This window comes from Meleagris gallopavo, chromosome 21, assembly GCF_905368555.1.
Source record: "Meleagris gallopavo chromosome 21, MGAL_WU_HG_1.1, whole genome shotgun sequence".
Taxonomy (NCBI): Eukaryota; Metazoa; Chordata; class Aves; order Galliformes; family Phasianidae; genus Meleagris; species Meleagris gallopavo.
Window position 1 is genome coordinate 6,621,251 of NC_139424.1, and position 20,958 is coordinate 6,642,208.

Sequence of the window (20,958 nt, forward strand, 5' to 3'; positions counted from 1 at the left end):
ATTGGTATTTCTTACCCACAGTGCACAGGATGCAAGTAACTAAGGTAGTCAAAACCTGCAGCTGTGACTGCAGCTAAGGACAATAAGTCATTCCTCTGCCACCAAACAAACGTTCATGGGAGGCATCTGAGTGGTTTCACATTCAGTTTAATTAGAACAATACTACCGATTCATTTGTACTCGGACATAATTTACTGACAGTATGAAGGATACAATCAATGAACAAGTTTAAAAGGTAAGCTGGCCTAGTTGTGTGGGTGATGTTTGGCAACAGTCCTCCTGCTTCATTAAAAACCACCGTGGCTACCACGTGGTTTCCGTTGTTTCAGTAGACGTGAACCATGCCGTACAGGAAAGTCCAGAACAGGACGTAGGTGAAGAGCCCTCCTATGAGCCCCCCCGTGAAAAGCGGCCTTCGGGATTTAAAGTACTTATTCCATCGCCGCCCGGCTTTCAGCACCAGGAGCACGGAGAGGAGGACGGATGCCAGAAAGTAGAAGATGAAGCCGTGCAGGCCCGTCAGCCCGAGGATCCCCGCCGTGGCTCCCGACAGGGCCGATACCGACGTCCGGCAGTAGTCCAGGATGGCCGCGTTCCCGCGTACGGCCGCCTCGCTGATGAACTGCGGCCCCTCGCGCTTGGCCACCACCACGGCCATGGCTCCCAGCCGGGCTCGGGGATCTCCTGGCTCCCAACCGGGCTGGGGGAGAGCAGACGCGCGCTGTGCCCGGCCCGCCGCCGCCCCAGGGCCTGCTGAAGCGGCGCCTCCCGCGGGTCCCCCCGGCACCGCCCGCCCCGGCCCGTACCTCTCATCCACGGCCGCACGCCGCTCCGCAGAGCCCTCGGCCAGGCCCGACCGTCACGCTTCGCGCCCTGCCAGGGGACAGCACAGGGCACCCGTCACCGCAGGCCGGCCCCGCCCGCACGGCTGGGGAGCCGAGGCCGCCTGCGGGCCCAACTTACCCCCGCGGCGGCACCGCGCACCTCCCCGCCGGAAGCTCCGGTCAGCCATCTTGGCGCAGGGGGCGCCGGGAAAGCGGGTTCACTTCCGGCAGGAGCTGCGAGGCGGAGGGCGAGGCGGCGCCTGACTGGCTGAGGGCAGCAGGGGGCGGGGCCGGCGGAGGCGCTTTTGTTCGGGCGGCGGCGGCGGCAGCCGGGTGTGTGGGGCCATGTCGTACGTGCCGGGACAGCCCGTCACCGCCGTGGTGGTGAGGCGAGCCGGGATCGGGCGGGCGGCGGGGTTCGGTGCGGGTGGAGGGAGCGGGTCAGTGTCGGGTCATCCCGGGCGCAGGAGCGGGAGGAGGGCGCGGTCGCTGGCTCCGTACCGCTGTTCGCTCGCTGGAGCTGAGCCGCATCGCTCCTCCTTCTCTCGGTGCGAGATCCGGACAGAGGAGAGCTCCGAGCGGCTTCGTCCCGCCCGACTGTGCTGCTGAGGAAGGGGAAATTCAGCTTTCGTGATCCGGTGCTGGAGGAGCCGCTCCTCTGAGCGCGGTGTGACACTTCGTGATGCCGTTTCTTTGTTCCGTAGCCGCAGGACGCGCTTTTACAGGCTATGAGCGGCCTTAATTAGAGCGGTGCGAGGGAAGTCTGTGCGCGTTTGCCCGTGGGGAGAGCGGCAGGGCCGTGCAGCGCTGCCCGCGTGGCTGTGGGCACGCCCTGCCCTTCAGCTGCGAGTTCCAAAGGAGCTTTGATCGTCGCTGTCTCAGCTGGGGCTGCGCCTTTCCCTGTCAGCTCAGGAATTGTAGCTGGTTGCTGCACGATATTCGTGGGCAGTGTTTGTCAGTTGCCTGCATTCAGCAGGCGGCGAGGAGCCCACCTCTGAGTTACAGAGACACTGATAACGTTCATAAGGGAAAACATCCTATTAATAGGTCGGCACTGTCACTGGCAGGGTGAGGAGGAATGCCAGGCGCTGATAAAAACCAGCACTGGTTGAGATGTGAGTGATGACCAGTCAGCGAGATGTGACTCATGTTTAGAGAACTGCTTTCCCCTTGTTTCTCAGGGTGGTGGTGAAAGACTGACTTGGAGCACAGCTGTATGATGGTGTGAGTGCCCTCCTACCTGCAGGTGGTTTCCTGTTCTGCTGTCATAGGGTAGGGCTGAGAATGGCTCAGAGCCAGCTGGCACTTCAAGACTGCACGTGACCAAAAGAGAGCAAATGCTGTGTGATAGTTCTGTGTTGCCAGCAGTTTTTAGATCTGTTAGCCATCCATCAAACCTGCAGGTATTGTAAGTAATAACTCCAGCTGAAGCTGTGGTACAGCCTTCCTCTCCTAGAGTTACCTGAGCTTTATGGTACCTGTGGCAGACACACAACAGTCTGAAGAGGTCTTGAGATTTCTGTCGGTAATCACAATGCAGTTATTTTGTCATCTTCTCTTTTTAGCAAAGAATTGAAATACATAAGCTTCGCCAAGGTGACAACTTGATCCTGGGATTCAGCATTGGAGGTGGCATTGATCAGGACCCTACTCAAAATCCTTTCTCTGAAGATAAGACTGACAAGGTCAGAGCATGTCAAATTCAGCCAGCAAGCACTCCAGGAGCGATCTGGTTTCTGTCCTCTCACATTGTTGGCTGAAGTTATTCTGTTGGTATCCTTTGCAGACTGAGCCCGTGTTTAAGTTAGCTCTCCTCAACTTTTCTTCAACACTGGACAAACCTGTTTTTATCTAGAATGCTGTAATATACTACCATGAGTTTTTTGCACTGTTAGTAGAATGGCTTTTCTGTAAAGTCTACTCATAGTAAGTGAATGTTTTTTTTTTTTCTCCCCAGGGTATTTATGTAACAAGGGTGACAGAAGGAGGCCCAGCAGAAATTGCAGGACTACAGATTGGGGACAAGATCATGCAGGTAAGCACAAAGACAAGTGCTAATCCAGTACCATGCGCACACCACAGGCAGATTTCTTTCCAGGTACTTTCCAGGGCAGTTTGTAAGGCTTACAAAACCAGTTGTGCTCTGAGAACTAAGTACTAGATATGCTTATAGAGCAGTTAATTATAGGACACTTATGAGTCCACAGCTTGTTTCCATAGACTGGATTTTGAGAAGAGCTGCTAGGTGTAGGTCATCTACAAGCAGCCAACAGCCTCTTTGCATATTGAAGCCTCATGTTGTTTTCCTAGGTGAATGGCTGGGATATGACAATGGTGACCCACGACCAAGCTAGGAAGAGGTTGACAAAGAGAAATGAAGAAGTGGTCCGGCTGCTGGTGACCAGGCAATCTCTGCAGAAGGCTGTGCAGCAATCCATGATGTCCTAATCAGTGATCGAGCTGGGGAAGGGTTAGGGAGGGAGATGCACAGACTGGATATCAAGTAAGGAAGGATTGTCTAGAAAAAGTACATGTTCCAAACTGTGGTAAACACTATTTTTACTTTCTCTGGTGTAATTAACAGTAGTTAAAGTTTAGTCCCCTCAGCGTGCTTCTATAAAGCTTTCCCTGCAGGTACACGGGAAGAAGACCTTATTATAATCATGGCTTTCAGGAAGACAGGCCAATCCCTAACTATCTAAGGAAGCACACAGAAAAGCTTCAGTTGTAACAAGATTCCTCTGTAGCACAAATTTCCTATTCAAGAAGAATTTGGCTTCTGCCAAGATAAGACGGTTTGGTGTACTTAAGCTTTTAGAAGTGAGCTGTCCTGTCCTCCCATGTTGTCTAATTAAAATGCCTGGACTAAGAGTTGCATGCTGCTGTAGGAAGGAGCACTGTACTCATCTCACATTGTGTGCTGGTTAGACAGAGTATGCTGAAGGTTTGGGGGCATTATGCCTGACTGCAAAGACTTGCTGTACAGAGCAGCCTTTTCAGCCAAATAACTGAGTATGTTATTTAATACCTGTTAGATTTGGCACACTTAGCAGGTATTAAAAGTTTTGAGACACTACAGTTCAACTTTGGTATTGAAGAAAACTTAATTCTCCTTGTTCCTAATAATTTGTAACAAATGAATCAAGTTTAAATGAAAGTAATATGAACCAGGATGAGCAAATTAAGAAAATGTTGTTGCTAGACTTACCAAAAGAGCTGCTTGTATCCATGGTCTTCAGTTCCTCACTTCTGTTGGAGTTGAAGTGGGAAGGGTGGATTTTGGTCTGTCTTTCTATCTAGAAAATTGTTCAAATGACCGATTTATTGATTGAAGAGATGAATATGCCAGTAAATTGTCCAAGTGCCTCTTGACCAAATTCAAACTTCTGCACAAATAAGTTAATTACATGGCATACTAGTGGTTTGTTAGCTAGCTAGCTTTACAGTTATCCCTAAACTGGAGTTTTTAATCCACCTCCATTCATTTATTGATACTCTCCTTAAGCAATCTTCAGGTAAGCTTGTAAATAGAACTTGAGGTGGTAATCTAACTTATTCAGTACATTACTGCTGTGCCATGTATGTATGTTATTACTGGATCTCAGACTTCTGTACACATGTGCAGATGCTTATTTACCATTTTTGTATCTATTAAATTACTCCAATACTGCTTTTGAATTTTGTAACTTAAGAATTCAGTGGTAAATTTTAAGGTTTTCAAGCTGAAGTTATTTTTGTTACTGTAAAAATTGCTCCTATTTGTACTATTTCACTTGATTTTACACACAATAAAACAAACTTAAATTACCTGAGTTGTTTCTCCTTACATTTAATATTGCCATATCACTCAAATGCTTCCTGCTGAGACATCATTTCTGCCTTCAAATGACAGATTTTGGACTATATCATTACAATCCAGTCAAGGTTAGCAAGTTCTGATTTCATTGTTGGGTTTTTGTAGCAATTTCATCCTGGAACGCACAACACGTATGTAGAAAATTGCACAGAAACAAAAATGTGTTTAAGACCTTTAATTAGTGGGCTGTTAATTAACATGATCCACTTCAAAACAACACCTCTGACAGTCTAATCGTTACCATCCAGTTTAGAAGTCAAGGCATGTCAGTGGAACCAAGCAAAGTTAAGTTAGTGCCTTTGTCTTAGCACCTCTGAAAGGGGCTTAAGTGAGCTGAGAATACAGTTTCTTATTATTCTCAGTGCTTTTCTTTTTTTTTTTTTTTTCCCCCCTCCTAGAGAAAAAGTTCTAACATCTGTAGTTGTGTTTGTTTGTTTTTTTTTTCCCTAGCAACTTTATTACTCCTTCAGTTACCACTACTGCTGTTACCAGCCACCCTGAGTGGTGTTCTACTGTGGTTTGGTCTGCAAAGAGTCATCAGCAGCAGAATTTAAATCCACAGACCACCTTAAGATATTAATAACTAAAGTGGTTTAATATGATCTCAGATTTTTGGAAGCCAGAACTTTGGGAGTGGTACACAATTAAAAAAATGCAGTTTTGGTTTCTTTCCTGTTGGTAGTTGAGAAGATCCACATGCTGCTTGGCCAGCTCAAGCTAAAGCTGACTTTACAGCTTTGACAGGCATGAGTCTTCCATCTGTAAGTGGAGGCTAGATAGCCTGACATCCTTTAAGGTATTTGGCAAGGCAGCTTGTATTCCATACCAGGACAGATTAAAGTATAAGCAGATCAGAATCAATAATCAGTATTTCTGATAACTGGTAGTAGGCATCTTCAAATCCCTTGGCCAGGAAGGGGCAAGTTCAGTTGAAAGTTTTTAATGTTCAGAGATGTTATTCACAAGGTTCATACCCCCATCTCCTATAAAGGCAGTAGTGCTGAACCATAAAAACAATATCGAAGATGATGGAGAAGACACCCAGGCCAAACTTGGTTGGATCTCCAAAGATTAATTTCCATTCATCTGTCAAACACAAGATTAGAGGTTAAGACTAACTTGATGAGTTTGTCTTATCTCAAGACTGCAAGACCACACCATACGAAGTAGAGAAGTTCACGTTTATTACCTACATTACTTCAATACTTCAAGACTGACTAATAGACAGTTGGTACAAAGCAAACAACTCTTCCTGTTGATTCTTCAAAATAGCTACATTATTTTTTATCTTCTAGGAATAGAAACATTCTCAATTCTTAGTACAAGGACTGCTACAGTAGCACACTCTCCCAAGATAAAATCCTGTAGGTTTTTGTTTGTGTTGTAGCAAGTTTCTCCCACCCCATTAAGAGAGGCCCCAGCAGCTGAGGTTCAGCCTTACCATTGTTGTATGACTGCAAAAACATCTGCAGAAGGCTGAAGCTTCCACCGATGAAATCTAATAATACATTTCCAATGCTCCATCCCTCTGTACTCTTCCGACGGAAATTCATGTATGCCTGAATGTGTAACAAGAAGTTTGGTGTGCCAATCACCTGTTTGTTTCAGCACCTAGCCAAGACTAAGACCAGACAGGACTCTGCTGTCTACTGTGATACTGTGTTAAAGGAAGTCTTATTCCAGTCTTCAAATAAGGTAAAGGGCAAGAAAGCTCACAACTAAGGCATCTTTGATCATTTGGACTTTTTAGTAGCTGGGCCCTGGGCAATCCCAATAAAAGAGTGAGCACTTATGACATGTACTATGTAGGAGCTTTACATTATTTTGTTCATTAAGAGGCCAACAAACAACAATTGCTGGTTTAGTTTAGTCTGACTTTCAAGAACATGTGCTTTAGACTTACATTACTATCACCCTAACATTAAACCAGAAAAGTTCAGGCTTACCTGTGGAAAATATTTTATCAGCGTGACTGCTAACTTAATGTAAGAGAAGCAGAATAAGAACTGTAGCCATGTCATCTCCTCAGCTGCAGCAAGAAACAACGTTGTAAACGTAAAAATCCATGCAAGTGCCAGCAGTCCAACAACAGTTTTGGATACTTTCTGACCTGCTCGCTGAAAGAGAAATGCAGATATACTTAGATTGCCCTTGGTCCTACATGCCCAGAAACTTGTTAGATAAAAAACAAGCTCAGTACTACAGAAGGTTCCAGTTCAAAACCTACTGCAGTACCAGTTAGGCTCATACCACGAGGGAACTCTAAGCCAACAGCTGTAGGTTTGCAGAAGCTTTTGTGCAGTATTCAAAAGCATTATTTAGAACACTGTTGTTCATAAGAAAAATGTTGCTGCAGTATTTTTGAAGATTTATGATACTTATGATTCAGTGCCACCACCCATAACAAGCTCTTATATCTAGTCTGATGACATCAACAGTTCCTGTATATGCAAAAGGCCACTGCTGTAAAAGTCATTGCCTCCCCATTCTTTACTAGAAGGTGACATTGCTCTCCACAACAGCGATAAATAGCTGCTACAGTTTCAGGTTTAGCATCACCAGAGGAAGCACCTCAAAACACAAACAGTTACTAGGCAGAACGAATCACCTGTTCAGATCAGAGCTTTTATGATGATCACCTGACTGTTAGTGATTAGGCTCACCTGAGAAGTGGGTGAGAATTATAAATGGGCCTCTGCAGCTATTTTAGGTAGAGCTGGGGGAATCTCTTAGTGCAAAGGACACTTTGAAAGGTGAAGAATCAAGATGTGTGAGTATTTGTACAGTGTAGAACTACAATTTATGTGCTGGCTAGAGACTGATATGGGAGCTTTATAACTTGCCTATTTGCTTTAGTTATTTTGGGTCTTTAAAGAGTTTACTTGTAAGCTCAGAATGCTCATGAGGCTGAAGTTGCAAAGCTTGCAGGAGTGGCTACTAACTCAAAAGATAAGGCTGCTGGACTGTAAAGGCCACTGAAAGGGAGGGAAGATAGATGACTTTGTAGGCTGATAGGGTGAGTCCAGCAGAGGGAGCTCTGCCAGAGCTACCCAAGCAGTCCAGCGTTGAGTCTTACCTCATAAATACAGCACTGAATAATGGTGAGGAGTGTTAGAGCTACTGCATGGAGACTGAAGAAAACATCATTAATAGCCACAGGGTTCACTCCACTGGGGTAACTGAGTAAGAATTCTTCCTAAGTGCAAGAGAAAACAAAACTAGCTAAGTGTCATAAGTCCCTTATGTAGATACCTCCACTCCTGAAAAATAGTAAGGAGAATAATGATTACCTTAATTAAGGGAATCCAGAAGAGTCCAACATTAAACACACTGTATGCTATGAAGCCAGTAAGGTTTAGTGCTATATAGTCAAAGCTTAATCCAACAACACTAGAGAAAGAGAAAAATATAATTAAACTTAAGGGATTACTTATCCCTAGAACAAACAGCCAGATTGGCAGTTTTTTTTTTGTTGAAGTCCAAAGCTGCAGGTGTTGTGACAACATGATGCTGAATTAATTGAGTAGTAAGGTGAAATATCCTTTCATATGCCACACACTGCCATTCACAACTGCTCTCACTGCCAAGCTTGTTGCTGTCTAACTCTACCTCTTCATGAGCTCAGCTAGCCTGATAAAAGTCATGCCAGTCTAAATCCACAGAAGCAGCAGTGCATCTTTGCCAAAGTGACTGCTTCAGTTTTCATACTATAGTTTTCCTACTTGCAGCCATTTTGTTTAAAGGGAGCTTATCTAACGATAACGCTACAAATTGCTCTCTAGTAAGCAGCTCACAGGGGAAGTAAATCTTAAGGATGTCAGCACAAGTGACTTGGCCAGATGACATATACAACATGACACCACAGGAAACATGGAAGCCCTCTTCTATCAGGAATTAATACTGGATGGCAAGCTTCAGAATTAGTTTTTTCTGATCTACATATGTAAAAGCTCACTGGTGCTGCATAAACCCAGGCCCAAACTTTATTCTGCTTTTTTTCCTGCCCCAATCTTTTCATGCATAATTCCCAAGAACAAAGATTGTCCCTGAACCTAGGAACGTGATTTTCAGAAGTGCTTAAGGGACCTGCAAATGCATCTTAGGTTTCCTTACCTTTTTCGTCGCCAGTTCTCAAACAGTTGAGGATAGAAGGAGATAGACCAAGCAAGGAAATAGATCCATCCAATCACCTCATCAGCATATTTCACTATGATGCTATGAATCACTTGAAATTGAATCCTAGGTCTGAAGGTTAGTACAAACAAAAGGTTAATTTGCCTGCTCATACTTTATTTCATGGTCTTTTGCCTTGTTCTGCTCATAGAGGAAAAGCAAGCAGAGTCCAGGCATTGAAACAAAATGAAGTTTCAGTGCTAGTTTCCATTGAGGTTTTTCCCCCTTCCGTTAGTGCTCCTGTTATATTTAGGGTATGTTCTACTCCTATCCTCAACCTATCCTTTCCTTCCTCTTCCACTCTTTCTATTCTACATAGAAATCTTCAAAAAGGCTATCTTGTGCCTATGGTTTCCACAGTCTAAGCACAAGGTCTGTTGTGCAAGAGCAGTTTCACTTTTCATGCTCTGCCAGCAAAGCCCTATGATATGCCTGGCCTGTTGATCGCTTTGTGAATGTGGTTACCTCTGCTTTTACTGCAAGTTTTAAAAGGAGAAGTAAAATGAGGAACTAACACAGGACTATCCTGTTGATAAGTAGCATTTGGGCAACATGGAACTAGAATCCAGTTTTTTCCCTTTTGCTAGATTGTTTTCCTGGTAGAGAGGACCAGAATCTGTGAACAGAGGGCTCCCCTAACCAGGGAGCAGAGCACCTGCATCTCCTTACGATTATGTGGGTATACAGCATTAGCATTCCAGAACAAGCTCTGCACAGTAAGCATAGTTTCCTGCCAGGCACTGACAAACAAATGTTTCCTGGATCTGAACATGTATTTTTGAGACTTTGAGGATAGGTTATTAAAAGCAGACTAAGAAGCCATAAGAGCTCACAGTCACCTTGATATACGTCTAAAATATCAATATTATACCATTCCAGATACCATAGCTCATATTTATCTGACTACCTTGAGGGTTGCTGGAGAGTCACTACATCTTCTCAACTATGTATTGTCCATGTCCAGTTAGCTACAGGGAGGGAATTCTGTGAAGCCTAGATTCTACAAGGCAGTAAAGTAAGCAGAACTAAAAACCAGTTTCTCACCCAGTTAAGTTGGAATTACTGGTATAAAGATAAACTGTTACTTGTCCAACATCATCTGCTTTCACTTGAAAGCCTGCCTTAGTGTGACCTGCAGGCAGCTGAATCTGCAAGGCAAAGTAGAGGAAAGAATGAGGAGAGTTGCACCACACCAGCAACAGGCTTTTGCATAGTCATAAGTATATTCTATCACTTACTTCATCTGGTAGCTCAACAATGGTGCTGTGTTTTGATGAATGTGTAATATTAAGAGTTATCACCAACGTCTCATTTAATGGAGCCCTGTAAAGATGGAAGAGCCAAGTTAGACTGGTGCCTGAGTTCACTCTTACAGCCCTGAAACAATCTTTGTATCTGCTAATTCCTCAGAGCTGCAATGAACATAACAAACAGACCTGTACATAACAGTACCTATTTAGTAGTCAAAAGGACAGCAACATCACATCTGTGAGCATTGTACTGATTTTTATCTACTAACTAGTGACAGGCTCTGAACAGTTACATGACCACATTTTGCCTCTGTTCCACACAAATGCCATAGTAAAGCCATTACCTGAAGGGGGATAACAAGCTCAATGGTAGGATTTTGGGGACTATGAGAGGCACAAAGGATAGGCAGTACTGAGATAATAAAAAGCAGAAATTACAGTAGTGGTATAAGATAAAAAAAGTAAAATAGTTCTGAACAGCTTTACCCAAGAACTCCTCTGAGCATTTGTCCAGGAGAACTGACTGCACAGCAGTACACTCTGTATCACATGGCTCAAATGCTTGTAGCTGTCTGTGAACAAAATTGCTACATACTTCTTTGCAGAAATAAGAGTTCTACACTGTTGCACCCATGTTTTGCTATTTTCCCTCTTCATCACACTTACTACACTATCATGTGGCTATTCCCTTCACATACACCCCTGCCCTTTGGAATCTTTAAGTGTAATTATTTAACACTCCTTTCCTGGGAAAGGCCCAAGATAGCAAAAACACAGCTACAAAATGCATTGTATTGAACAATGAGACTGGGTGCCTCACTACCTAATCTGGAGTAACTGCATTTCTTTGCTAGAAATGGCGAGACTTTTTGGTGAAATTTTATGATCCTTCTAAGAAATGCAACTTCTTCAGCATCATTTAAAAAGTGGAGGAACTCTAAGTTCACATATGGAAGGTAGTTCACTCAGCTAATATAAGGTAGACAGTATGAAATATCTTCTGCTCAATTTTCCATACAAATGGTATAGGATATTGTTATAGGAGATCAACTATATAAGGCCATTTCAGATGCTGTGGCTCTACTTTGGTCCAAAGTGGTACTTAGTATGTTATGGTATAGAAGTGGCCAGTCACACTTGGATAAGGTCCTCTAGGCACAGTTAACCAAGTCTGTAAGGAAGTTTATGTATATAGTGAAGTTCTACCTTCTTTCTCCTCCCAGTTTCATTAAAAAAAAAACACCTACAAAACAAAGTTTCAATTCATCATTTTACCTCAGAGATATTGTGACATTTGTTGAACTTCCATTTTCTAACAAAACCACTTCAGGGACAGAGAGCACAATGACTCCATCTGAGGGGGAAAAAGAAAATTGTCCATTACTATTTGCAGGGTAATATTAGAATAAATAAAAAAATAAATCAGTATTTCAAGGAGACTAAACAACTTAAAAGGGGAACTAAATAACCGTCAAACATGTCACAAGGAAACAATTTAAATATCTGAATTGCAGTAAAAATTCACAAGAGGAAGCAATAGGGTACTTTAAACTGACACTGTTTGTGATGTGATCCCAGTAACTTGGTAGGTATAGCGTTTAAAATTTAATTTAAAATTACTGCTTGAGGGGCATGAGGTACCCAGTTGTTCAAATGAGACCCAAGCATGACTCTTGAAGTATACGACAAGCGTCCTGCAATAGTGGTCTGCGTGTGAGAACACTGCCTCAGCACAGTGTGCAAAATCAAAGGTTGGTGTGAAAGCAGAGCTGAGGGATGTGAGGTCTCCCCTGATGTGTGAGCTGGGGGATGCCTCCGAGCCCCCTCACCCACCTCTCTGGGCCCAAGCAGGGACAGCCGAGCACTGACCGCCATGCCCCAGCAGCACAAGTGCGAGGAGCAGAACAGGAGGGAAGAGCTGTCTCATCCTCATGGTGATAAACTGCACGGGGAAAAAAAAAAAAAAAAAAAAAGGAGAAGGCTCTGCTCAGACCCCACAAACTTTGGGAGGGCACCAGCCCATTCACAGCTCTAAAACAGCCCCAGCCCAGCCCAAAAAGGCGCTGCTCTGTCAGTCCCCGTCTGTCCCCCCTCCCCAGCGCTCACTCTGCTCCCGCCACTCAGCCTCGCGCCCCCCCCCCCCCCCCCCGGAACTACAAATCTCAGCAGCCACTGCACCCCCGCAGCCCGTCCTCCCGTAGCCGCGCGGCGCGGTGCACGCTGGGACTTGTAGTTCCCGCCGCCCTCTCCTTAGGGCGCGGTGAAGCGGAGCCATCCCACGCTTTAGGGTGCATTCATACCTGGGTAGCAGCACCCGGTAAAGCCCACCTACCTCCTTCTAGCACCGCAGCTCTGTCCCACACAGCCCGGCTCTTCCCTTTTCAACTCCTCACGTGAGGGGACCGCCTATCGCCTCTTCGCCTCACGCCCCGCCGCGCGGTGTCCGCTGTGGCCGCTCCCGGGCGCCATCTTGGGCGCGTCCGAGCGGATCGGGCGCCGGGCTGCGGGGGGGAGCGCGGCGGGTCGAAGGGAGGACTGGGGTTATGTGTTGGAGCTTCGCTTAATGATGCGTGGGGTGCTGAGGAGGGTTGGGGAAAGGGGTGTTTTGTCACGCTCAAGATGGAGGTAGCACCCAGGCGCTGTGAGGGTGAGACATGTTCGGCCGGTGTCCTGAGGGCAGAGTCCAGGTCGTTCCCTCAGCGCTGGGTTCCCACTCGCTGCGTGCTGCCGGGCCTCGGAGCTCCTCAGAGGCGAGGAGAAGCGGTGTGTGGTGCCCAGGCACTGTGTAGGCTTTGCTGTGTGGTGGGCGAGGTGAACGCAGTCCCGTCTGCCAGCAGTCATGGAGGGTGGGCCTGATTCCGTCTGCGTGCTAGGCATAGACCTGGGTACAACCTCTGTGAAGGCTGCCCTGGTGGTGGGGACAGAGCGAGGGCAGGTGGTGGCAGAGAGCTGCTCCAGAGAGACACAGGCCCACACCAGCAGTGTGGAAGCTGGACTGCAGGTAAGGGCTGGAAGTGCTGCTGGTGGTTGCAGGCTGGCTGCCTTGTAGTGGCTGGGTTGTGTTACTGGTTTATGGGGACTCTGATGACTTTCCTGGATTTTTTTTTTAATTATTATTTTTGTTCCTGGAGCGACAGATGGTTGCTGCATGTTTTTGGGTATCTGAAATTAGAATTAAAATGCTCTTTGCTTCGTCTTCAAGAAAGCGAAGTAAAAATATTTTAAGAAAGACACAAACTGTTGGTTAAGTATGGAAATGGTCAGGTTACAATGAGAATAGTGGAGTCGGTGAGAATAGTAATTCTTCAAGAACTTATTCCCTCTTTTTGTTCAAAATGGAGGCAGCTGCTGGGAGCATTCCTTAAGTAGCACCACAGAGGCAAATGAACTGCGTCTGCTTGAGCCTCCCACACATCTGAAATGGTACCCCAAGCTCAATTTTCACTACGGACACTGTGCAGGCCTGCAGAAAGTCTGTTTCTGCTTTTGTTGTAGTCTCAGGTGTCACAAGACTATTTAAACCTGTTCTGTGAACCATCACCTTGTCTTTGATGCTCCAGTCAGCAAACAACAAACACTGCCAACTGGGAGGGTATTTTGCACTTCAATGTGAGATGGAATCCTAACTGGAAATTCCCCATGGAAATAACCTGAAGCATATGCACCTGTTAAAGGGCTTTATTTCTGTTGTGTTGGTCAATCAAATTAAGCATGAATCACGAACATGAACATAAAGTGTCAGCATTCTCTGGGCAAGTGTTGTGTTTCCAAGGGCTGGTTTCTAAGCAGATACAGAGATGCCAACCCTTCTCCCTACACCTATGTTTTCACAGCTAGAAGAATACACATCTGTATATCTGTATGTAGGCTGTATTTAAATACTTTGTCTTATAATCTTCATTCTGGTCTGTCAAAGTAATCTGAGTCTTCAAAAGCATGATTTTTTTTTTTAAAGGTATATTTGAGTGTTATGTCTTAAGAAATTAAGAAATATTTGGCCTTCAATGTAAGATGCTGTTATCTCATTCTCAACTCGCTAGTATTGGTTTGGGGGTTTTGTGGTTTATTTTGTATTCTTTCAATTTAGTAGTGAATATTATTATAATGCGTGCTATTAAGCTAAATGAATTCTGTTCTTTGCTTCTGACTAGAGTAGCCTTGTTTAATAAATAAAGTGAGTGAGACCTAATGGCTTCATGCTCAGTATAATGTTTCATGATTACAGGGAATGGAGCAGGACAGCTGGAGGATAATAAGAGCCCTGAATGAATGCCTTGCTGCTCTACCTCAGCAGCAGCTTCAAAGAGTCAGTCACATTGGCATTACAGGGCAAATGCATGGGATTGTGTTTTGGAAAAGAGATCAAGGTAACATTAATTTTTTGGCATTCCTGTGTAGAGTATTACAATGCAGAAAATAAATTTTGAGCACTGAAGTGATCTGTAAGAAACTACTGCATGTTCTTCTGTGGGGATTTTGCTTTAATTACTGTCATTTCAGCTACTGACTATAAATAACCACGTTGTTTACACTGATTGTTTGGAGGGTTTAGTCTTGTGAGATCCCTGTGGAGCGAGAGCAATTATAAATGTGAAGGAATTGCCTATATGTGAATTGTTAATTGTTTGTCCATCATATGCTACCTGTATTATCTGCTGCTGTTTGAAAGAACTTCTGGACCACATGAATTACTTTTTTTTATGAGGTGAATGACATTAAAAAGAGCAACACTTACCTACTTGTTCAGTACCTCAATACTTCTACTGCAGAAGCAGTATTAACAGCTCTGTGTATGCACTGGAAAGCAAGTTGTACTTGATCTTTATGTTAGATTATGCACAGCAGTAGCTATCCAACAGGGAATATTGCTATGCTAATTTGAAATGCTGCTTGGCAGCACAGTAAGAGAAAAACTGAAAATCAGTAATAGGAGATAAGCAGAGATTTATTGTAAATTGCAGAAGAAATTTTCCAAAAGTGCTGGTCACTGCCTATCAAAAGTTGCCAGTTTTATATGCTTAAGGAGACACAGTGCTATTCATTACTGGTTGCAGTTTTACTTTAAATACTAAAATGATTGCAAAGAAAAAAAAATCCAAAGGCTGATGGACTGAAGGAGCTGTTGCTTGCTTTCCAGCTGTCCCAAGGGCTGTATAACAAAACCTCTTGGGTTTGTGATAGACACAGATTTTTATGTGATATTGGTTAATATTTTATTTCCTGAAGCCACATGCTACTTTTGTTTCATTTATACCTTGTGAAAGAGGATGTTTGCTCTCATTTGTTTGAGTAGACTAAGTGAATTCATGCACTTTGGGATACAAATTAGATTTTTAATAGCATCCTTTAGGGTTAGATTTATGGTTAATAATATTTCTTTGAATCCATTTAGAACTGGGCATTTTGAAAATTGTTTCAAACAGATTTGATAGAACAGGGAAAAGCAAGAAAAGGTATCCATTTACTTGTCATGTTTCCTGTAATATTTCCCACCTTTTATGGCTGCTTTTTACTGTGTGTGTATACTTTCAAAGCCCTATATCCAGCCAAGAAACCTTTTAAATCATATTTTGCTAGTCAGTTAAGCAGCCAGGTCTCTTCTGTGACCTGAAGGAGAAGTGGCACAGCACAACTTGAAAGCCTTCTGCCACACCTCCAACAACAAAACCAAAAATGCTGCTTTGGTTACAGGGTCAACTGAATACAGCATGTGGCCTGTCCTGTCCCCACGTTGTGGCCCAGCGTTATCTGGGAGAGTAGTAGTTGGCAGGGGCTGAAGCTGTGCTGTGGAGCATGCTACTAGCAAACATTACAGGCCAGTGCTGGAACTCAGCCTCTGCTTGATTTGCTGCTCTGAGGTGTCTGTAATCTGCCTTAGGAGTTCTCATGGGGAGCAGGAAGCAGCACATTGCACTGGACCAATGCAGACATTGCTGAGAAGGCTCTGTGCAGCCACGAGAAGTTGCCATAATTTAACTGATGCCTTTGCATAGAAACATCTGACAGCTTAACAAAAGGTGTAGTGATCTCTGTTGGAAAAATTAAATGCTAGACTGATAAAACTGAATTAAATCCTTCTCTGGAAAGGGGTGTTCTTTAGTACTTTGCAGTCCATTGCTTAATACATATAGAACTAGGTTTGATTCAAAAGATGGATGAAACTATGCACTGCCCATCATACTAATACTGTGTTCTTCAGTCACGATGTGGCAATTCAGCTCTTGTATATGTGAGCTGTATATCTGCTTCTTACCTCTCAGCAGAAATGCAAAATTATTTGAGGATGACTGGAATTATGATGTTATCTAGGACTGAAACTGTGACTAATTAATTTGATTATAATCACTATTGGGGTGATATCACTGTTTCTGCTTTTTTTTTCCATTGTATTTGACAAACAGAGCATCCAGAAGTAAAGAATGCCAGGCAGTGAGTGCACTGCTGGTAATTACTGGACTTCTCAAACACTGTTGTGTTTCAGGTTGCAAATGGACAGAGGGTGGTACTGGCCCTATCTTTGAGCCAGAGGAAGTCAGTCATCTGGTTACTTGGCAAGATGGCCGCTGCAGCCCTGCCTTTCTCTCTTCTCTTCCTCTGCCACAGTCGCACATCAGCTTGGCTACAGGATTTGGGTGTGCCACCATCTACTGGTATTTAAAGAAAAGGTACATTGTTTCTCAAAAGGGCATCCCTGTCAGGCTGTTTCACTTATGGTTTCTCATCTTGAATTTATGTGACAATTAGTATTCCTGTAGCATGTTAATACACCTGTGAGCTCAGGGGCTTGTAATCATAATGTTAAGTAGTCAAAGAGTATTTATAATGGCAGTTTTTAATATAAACTGTGCAACTGAGCATGCACGTCTCTCTAACCTCATTAAAAATACTGCAGATCTTTTTAATGAAAGGAAAATTTTTTGACTACATAGAAATAAAATAATTACAGTCCAGCCTACTGCTCAAAGAAGGTCTACTAAAATAGCTTGAACACTGTAACTTTGATTGTGCAGACTGTGGAAAGTACAAACGTGCCTAAAACAGTAACAGAGTTGGTTTGGCTGGTTGCCGCCAGATGTTAAAGAAACAATCCCTAAATTAATTTCAGTTCCTTCCTTCTTTAGACACCATGATTCTTACGAGGTGTTACTGATGCTCTGCTTTGTTGTGGCATTTTTGCAGAGGATGCAGTTTTTCACTTACAACATTGCACCAGAAGGATTTGGTCTTCAGTTTCATCTGCAGGATGCCACGTTTCTCAGAGATGATGTCTTCCTCATCCATAAGTTGAGGCTAAATAAACAGGGACAAACCTATTAGATGTTGTTTTCAGTCAGCGTGTTCAGTAGATACCTGGGATGTGACATGATCTTGCTTTAGAGCTGTGCAATTCACGAGCCCAAAGTCTTTGATTTGTTCCCGTTCTGTTTCACTACTTGGTACATATTCATTTGTGTAGTTTGTGAATCTTATAGCAACTGCAGGAATTTACTATCTTTCTCAAATGCTCTGGAATGCGACATTCTTGTACAAATAATTATTATCTTCCTTGTATGTTTTGCTGTATTGTTTTTTCAAACCTAGACAGTTCATGCCACTGTTTCTATCTTCCATGAGGAAATACCAGCAGTATTGCTGTGGTAAGAGCTTGGCAAATAAATCCAATTAAAAACGTGCAAAATAGCAAACAAGCAAAAATGAATTAACAGAAAACAACAGCCCACCAAATCCAATTTAATCACTGAGATACTGAGATTACTATTTTGTTTCTAGGAGATGGGACTGCATACATCTGAAGTTCGCTGTAGCACTGGACATAACCTTACTTCCAAGGTCTAAAAGCTCCCTTTGCTGATTTTCTTTTTAAAATGTTTTGTTTAAAAGTCCAGACTTTCTGAAGTCTTATGATGCAGCTGGTACTATCCATGACTATGTGGTTGCCATGTTGTGTGACTTGAAGAAGCCACTCATGTCTGTCCAGAATGCCGCCAGCTGGGGATATTTTAATTCCAGAAACAAAAGCTGGAATACTGACATGTAAGTGCTAAGGTCAATCAGTGGGTTTTATGCTTTGTGTCATGCAAAGTGAACACCATTTTGGGCCTTAAGTATGAATGTGTTACAAATAGAGTGATCTTACTTGTGGTGTGGCTTGTACTGAAGGACTGTTGGGTTTGCTCTTGTTCTGTAAGTTGTCTATGTCTGCATTATATAAAATCTGGCACTGTATTTTTAGAAATACCTAAGACAGCATAGCTGAGAGACTTATCAAAGTTGTTCTCTCTGTTGTGTGATGGTGGAATGGGATGAAGAAGTGAATGCTGCATCTAAGGCTGTGATGATAAAATATTGTTAATACTGTCTTCTTCTACTGAGCTCCCTTGTAACTGTTGAGATTTATTAGTGATAATAGTTACAATTTTCTGTAGGCTATGGGAAGTATTGCAGGAAACTGGTTTTATTTATTTATTTTTAATGATTTGCTCTTTCAGGGCAAAGCCATAAGGCTGTGTGTATTTCAGGGCTTAGGTTAGGCCAGGATTCCAAGATCTTCTCATGAAGGTAAATTAGTGCCTAATACCTTGAAAGAGTGTCAGGAACTTGCGTTTGGCATGCTGAACTCCCACTAACCTCCTGTTTTTGCTGTAGCAAAATAGTGTGCCTTGCAGTTTATTTACATAAGGAGTTTGTTGGACTTAACTCTTTGTGATTTGGTTTTGAACCACTAACTGCATGACAGCTCAAAATTCTGTTGAAGAATTTAAAGCTGAATTTTTATGGTTGTCCCTTGACTGTGGATCTCCTTGTCTGTCTAACTTTTTACACAGGTATTGCTTTATGATCTCAGGTAATCAAATTGTATATAAAGAAAAGCTATTTGTTCTTCCTGACTATTCTTCTTCACTCAACCTATTGAACTGGAACACTGCACAGGACTGAGCTTTCTAAACAGATGAAAGCATGTTTAAATCCAGCAATGATATTGTTTCCTGCAATGATATTGTTCTGATTACAGATTGAAAAAGTCTGGCTTTCCTGTTCACTTGCTTCCAGAGGTGGGAGACCCTGGCAGTATTGCAGGCAGGACAATCAGTGCATGGCATGGAATACCCAAGGGAACAAAAGTGGGAATTGCTCTGGGAGACTTCCAGTGCTCTGTTTATTCCTGTCTGACTGAAAGAACTGATGCAGGTATGATCATTTTGATATCTTACTTGCTCTTCTCATTGTCCTCCTTCAGAGTAGGACTGGAAACACTGATTTTTTTTCTTTTTTTCTCTAGTTCTCAATATCAGCACCTCTGCTCAGCTGACTATCTCAATGCCCTCGGGTTTCCAGCCTCCAGAGACACCGGATCCTTCCTCAGCTGTCACTTACTTTCCTTACTTTGATGGTGACTACTTGGCAGTGGCAGCATCACTTAATGGGGGCAATGTGCTAGCAACGTTTGTGAACATGGTGGCACGGTGGACAGAAGAGCTAGGTAAATTAATTTAAGGGTAATTAAGGCTTAAAATTGTGGTTGATCAGCAGCGTAAAGGGAAGCTATGGTAAAGGAGCAAGCTTAGGGCTGTTTTGTCATGCTGTATAAGGAACAAGGATGTAGGCCTGGGTCATGCTTCTTTGGTTCTGGAATTTCCTTTGGAAGGTAGGGAATGTGTTTCGACAGTCATCTTTGGGCTCAACATTCACACTGCCTCTAGATTTGGAGGTTTCTTTTGTTTTAAGAACAGAAGAGAATGTTTTTTGCAAGTTGTTTTTTTAAAGGAAAGGTCAATAAATTCTAGAACAGCTTCTGATTTTGTATGGCTGCAGTCCAAAAGAATCCCTTGATTTTTGTCTGTTGCTTTTAATGCATATTTTAGAGCAGTCTGATGGATTTTAAGATTTAAACTCATATTTATCATCTAAGTGCTTTAAATGTGGCGTTTATGGTTGTGGTGTTTTGGTTTTCATTGCTGTTGTTTATTTTTTATAATCTCCTGGGTTCCACAGTACAGAAATAAGCTCTGAAATCATTCTTTCAGTGAGTTCTTGAAGTGAACTCAGCATTCAGCTTCAGTGGCTAAATTGTGTGTGAAGTCTGCCATTATTGCCTTTAAGAGGTGCTGTTTTCTGTGACTTTGCACAGTTTAGGCAGAGACAGATAGTGTATTACTAGAAACAGCCATTTCTTCAAACAGAAAAGGTTTTCTGGTATGACAGATAGTAGATAAATTTGGATTGAGAGAACTGAGTTCATAATCCTGGAAAAATAACTACCTTTGATGCAAAGGAAGAAGGTATACAGCATTTTTCTGAACAAATAGCTCAATTCATTTTAAGTCTCCACGTGTAACATATACTAAACCTCTTCAGATTAATAACGTGATATTTCTGATCTTCAGGATTTCAGATTCAAGAGTCTGCCATCTATGCAAAAATAATCAAAGCAGCCTTGGATCAAAATGACAGCCGTCTCTCAGTCCACCCAACCCTGTTTGGAGAGAGACACATTCCTGAGCAGTTGGCTTCAGTGACCAGCATTGCTGCCTCTGAGCTCTCCCTGGGCCACGTCACCAGAGCTGTGTGCCGCGGCCTCGTTGAAAACCTCTGTTCCATGTTGCCAGTGCAGCGCCTGATGGAGACAGGAGTGCGGAGGGTTCTGGGGAGCGGGAGTGCTCTTGCCAGGAATGAGGTGCTGAGGCAGGAAGTGGAAAGGATTTTTCCGTTCCCTGTGGTTTATGGGAAAGATGTTGATGCTGCTGTGGGGGCTGCCATGGTGATGTTCCAGAGAAAATAAATTACTATTTGGAATGGCCTGAGATGCGTCATCTTTTTTTAATTATTATTATTTTTGTTGTTGGCTGTTCAGTGT

General features: G+C 43.3%; 4 protein-coding genes across 5 annotated transcripts; 2 read left to right on the forward strand and 2 right to left on the reverse strand.

Moving 5' to 3' along the window:
- Positions 1 to 131: 131 nt before the first annotated feature.
- EMC6 (ER membrane protein complex subunit 6) lies at positions 132 to 1,104 on the reverse strand. Its single transcript, XM_085240834.1, has 3 exons — positions 964 to 1,104; positions 807 to 873; positions 132 to 700 (listed from the first exon to the last, which is right to left on the reverse strand). Exon 3 carries the CDS (start codon positions 656 to 658, stop codon positions 326 to 328), a length of 333 nt encoding a protein of 110 aa, XP_085096960.1. The 5' UTR covers positions 659 to 700; positions 807 to 873; positions 964 to 1,104; the 3' UTR covers positions 132 to 325.
- Positions 1,068 to 4,631, forward strand: TAX1BP3 (Tax1 binding protein 3). The gene is made up of 4 exons (XM_085240833.1): positions 1,068 to 1,208; positions 2,390 to 2,509; positions 2,782 to 2,859; positions 3,135 to 4,631. The coding sequence occupies exons 1-4, from the start codon at positions 1,170 to 1,172 to the stop codon at positions 3,270 to 3,272; spliced, it is 375 nt and encodes a 124-aa protein (XP_085096959.1). The 5' UTR covers positions 1,068 to 1,169; the 3' UTR covers positions 3,273 to 4,631.
- A 209-nt stretch (positions 4,632 to 4,840) lies between these two features.
- Positions 4,841 to 12,595, reverse strand: CTNS (cystinosin, lysosomal cystine transporter). The gene is made up of 11 exons (XM_085240827.1): positions 12,436 to 12,595; positions 11,937 to 12,045; positions 11,379 to 11,457; positions 10,092 to 10,176; positions 9,898 to 10,001; positions 8,794 to 8,925; positions 7,971 to 8,070; positions 7,757 to 7,876; positions 6,627 to 6,797; positions 6,122 to 6,239; positions 4,841 to 5,766 (listed from the first exon to the last, which is right to left on the reverse strand). Exons 2-11 carry the CDS (start codon positions 12,034 to 12,036, stop codon positions 5,636 to 5,638), a joined length of 1,140 nt encoding a protein of 379 aa, XP_085096953.1. The 5' UTR covers positions 12,037 to 12,045; positions 12,436 to 12,595; the 3' UTR covers positions 4,841 to 5,635.
- On the forward strand, positions 12,333 to 20,902 carry SHPK (sedoheptulokinase). 2 transcript variants are annotated; one of them, XM_085240826.1, is made up of 7 exons: positions 12,333 to 12,420; positions 14,329 to 14,470; positions 16,585 to 16,768; positions 17,985 to 18,137; positions 19,117 to 19,292; positions 19,384 to 19,584; positions 20,489 to 20,902. In XM_085240826.1, the coding sequence occupies exons 2-7, from the start codon at positions 14,332 to 14,334 to the stop codon at positions 20,881 to 20,883; spliced, it is 1,248 nt and encodes a 415-aa protein (XP_085096952.1). In that variant the 5' UTR covers positions 12,333 to 12,420; positions 14,329 to 14,331; the 3' UTR covers positions 20,884 to 20,902. The 2 variants fall into 2 exon arrangements, with proteins under 2 accessions (XP_085096952.1, XP_003211843.1); XM_003211795.4 differs by lacking the exon at positions 12,333 to 12,420 and adding an exon at positions 12,666 to 13,104.
- The last annotated feature ends 56 nt before the right edge of the window (positions 20,903 to 20,958 follow it).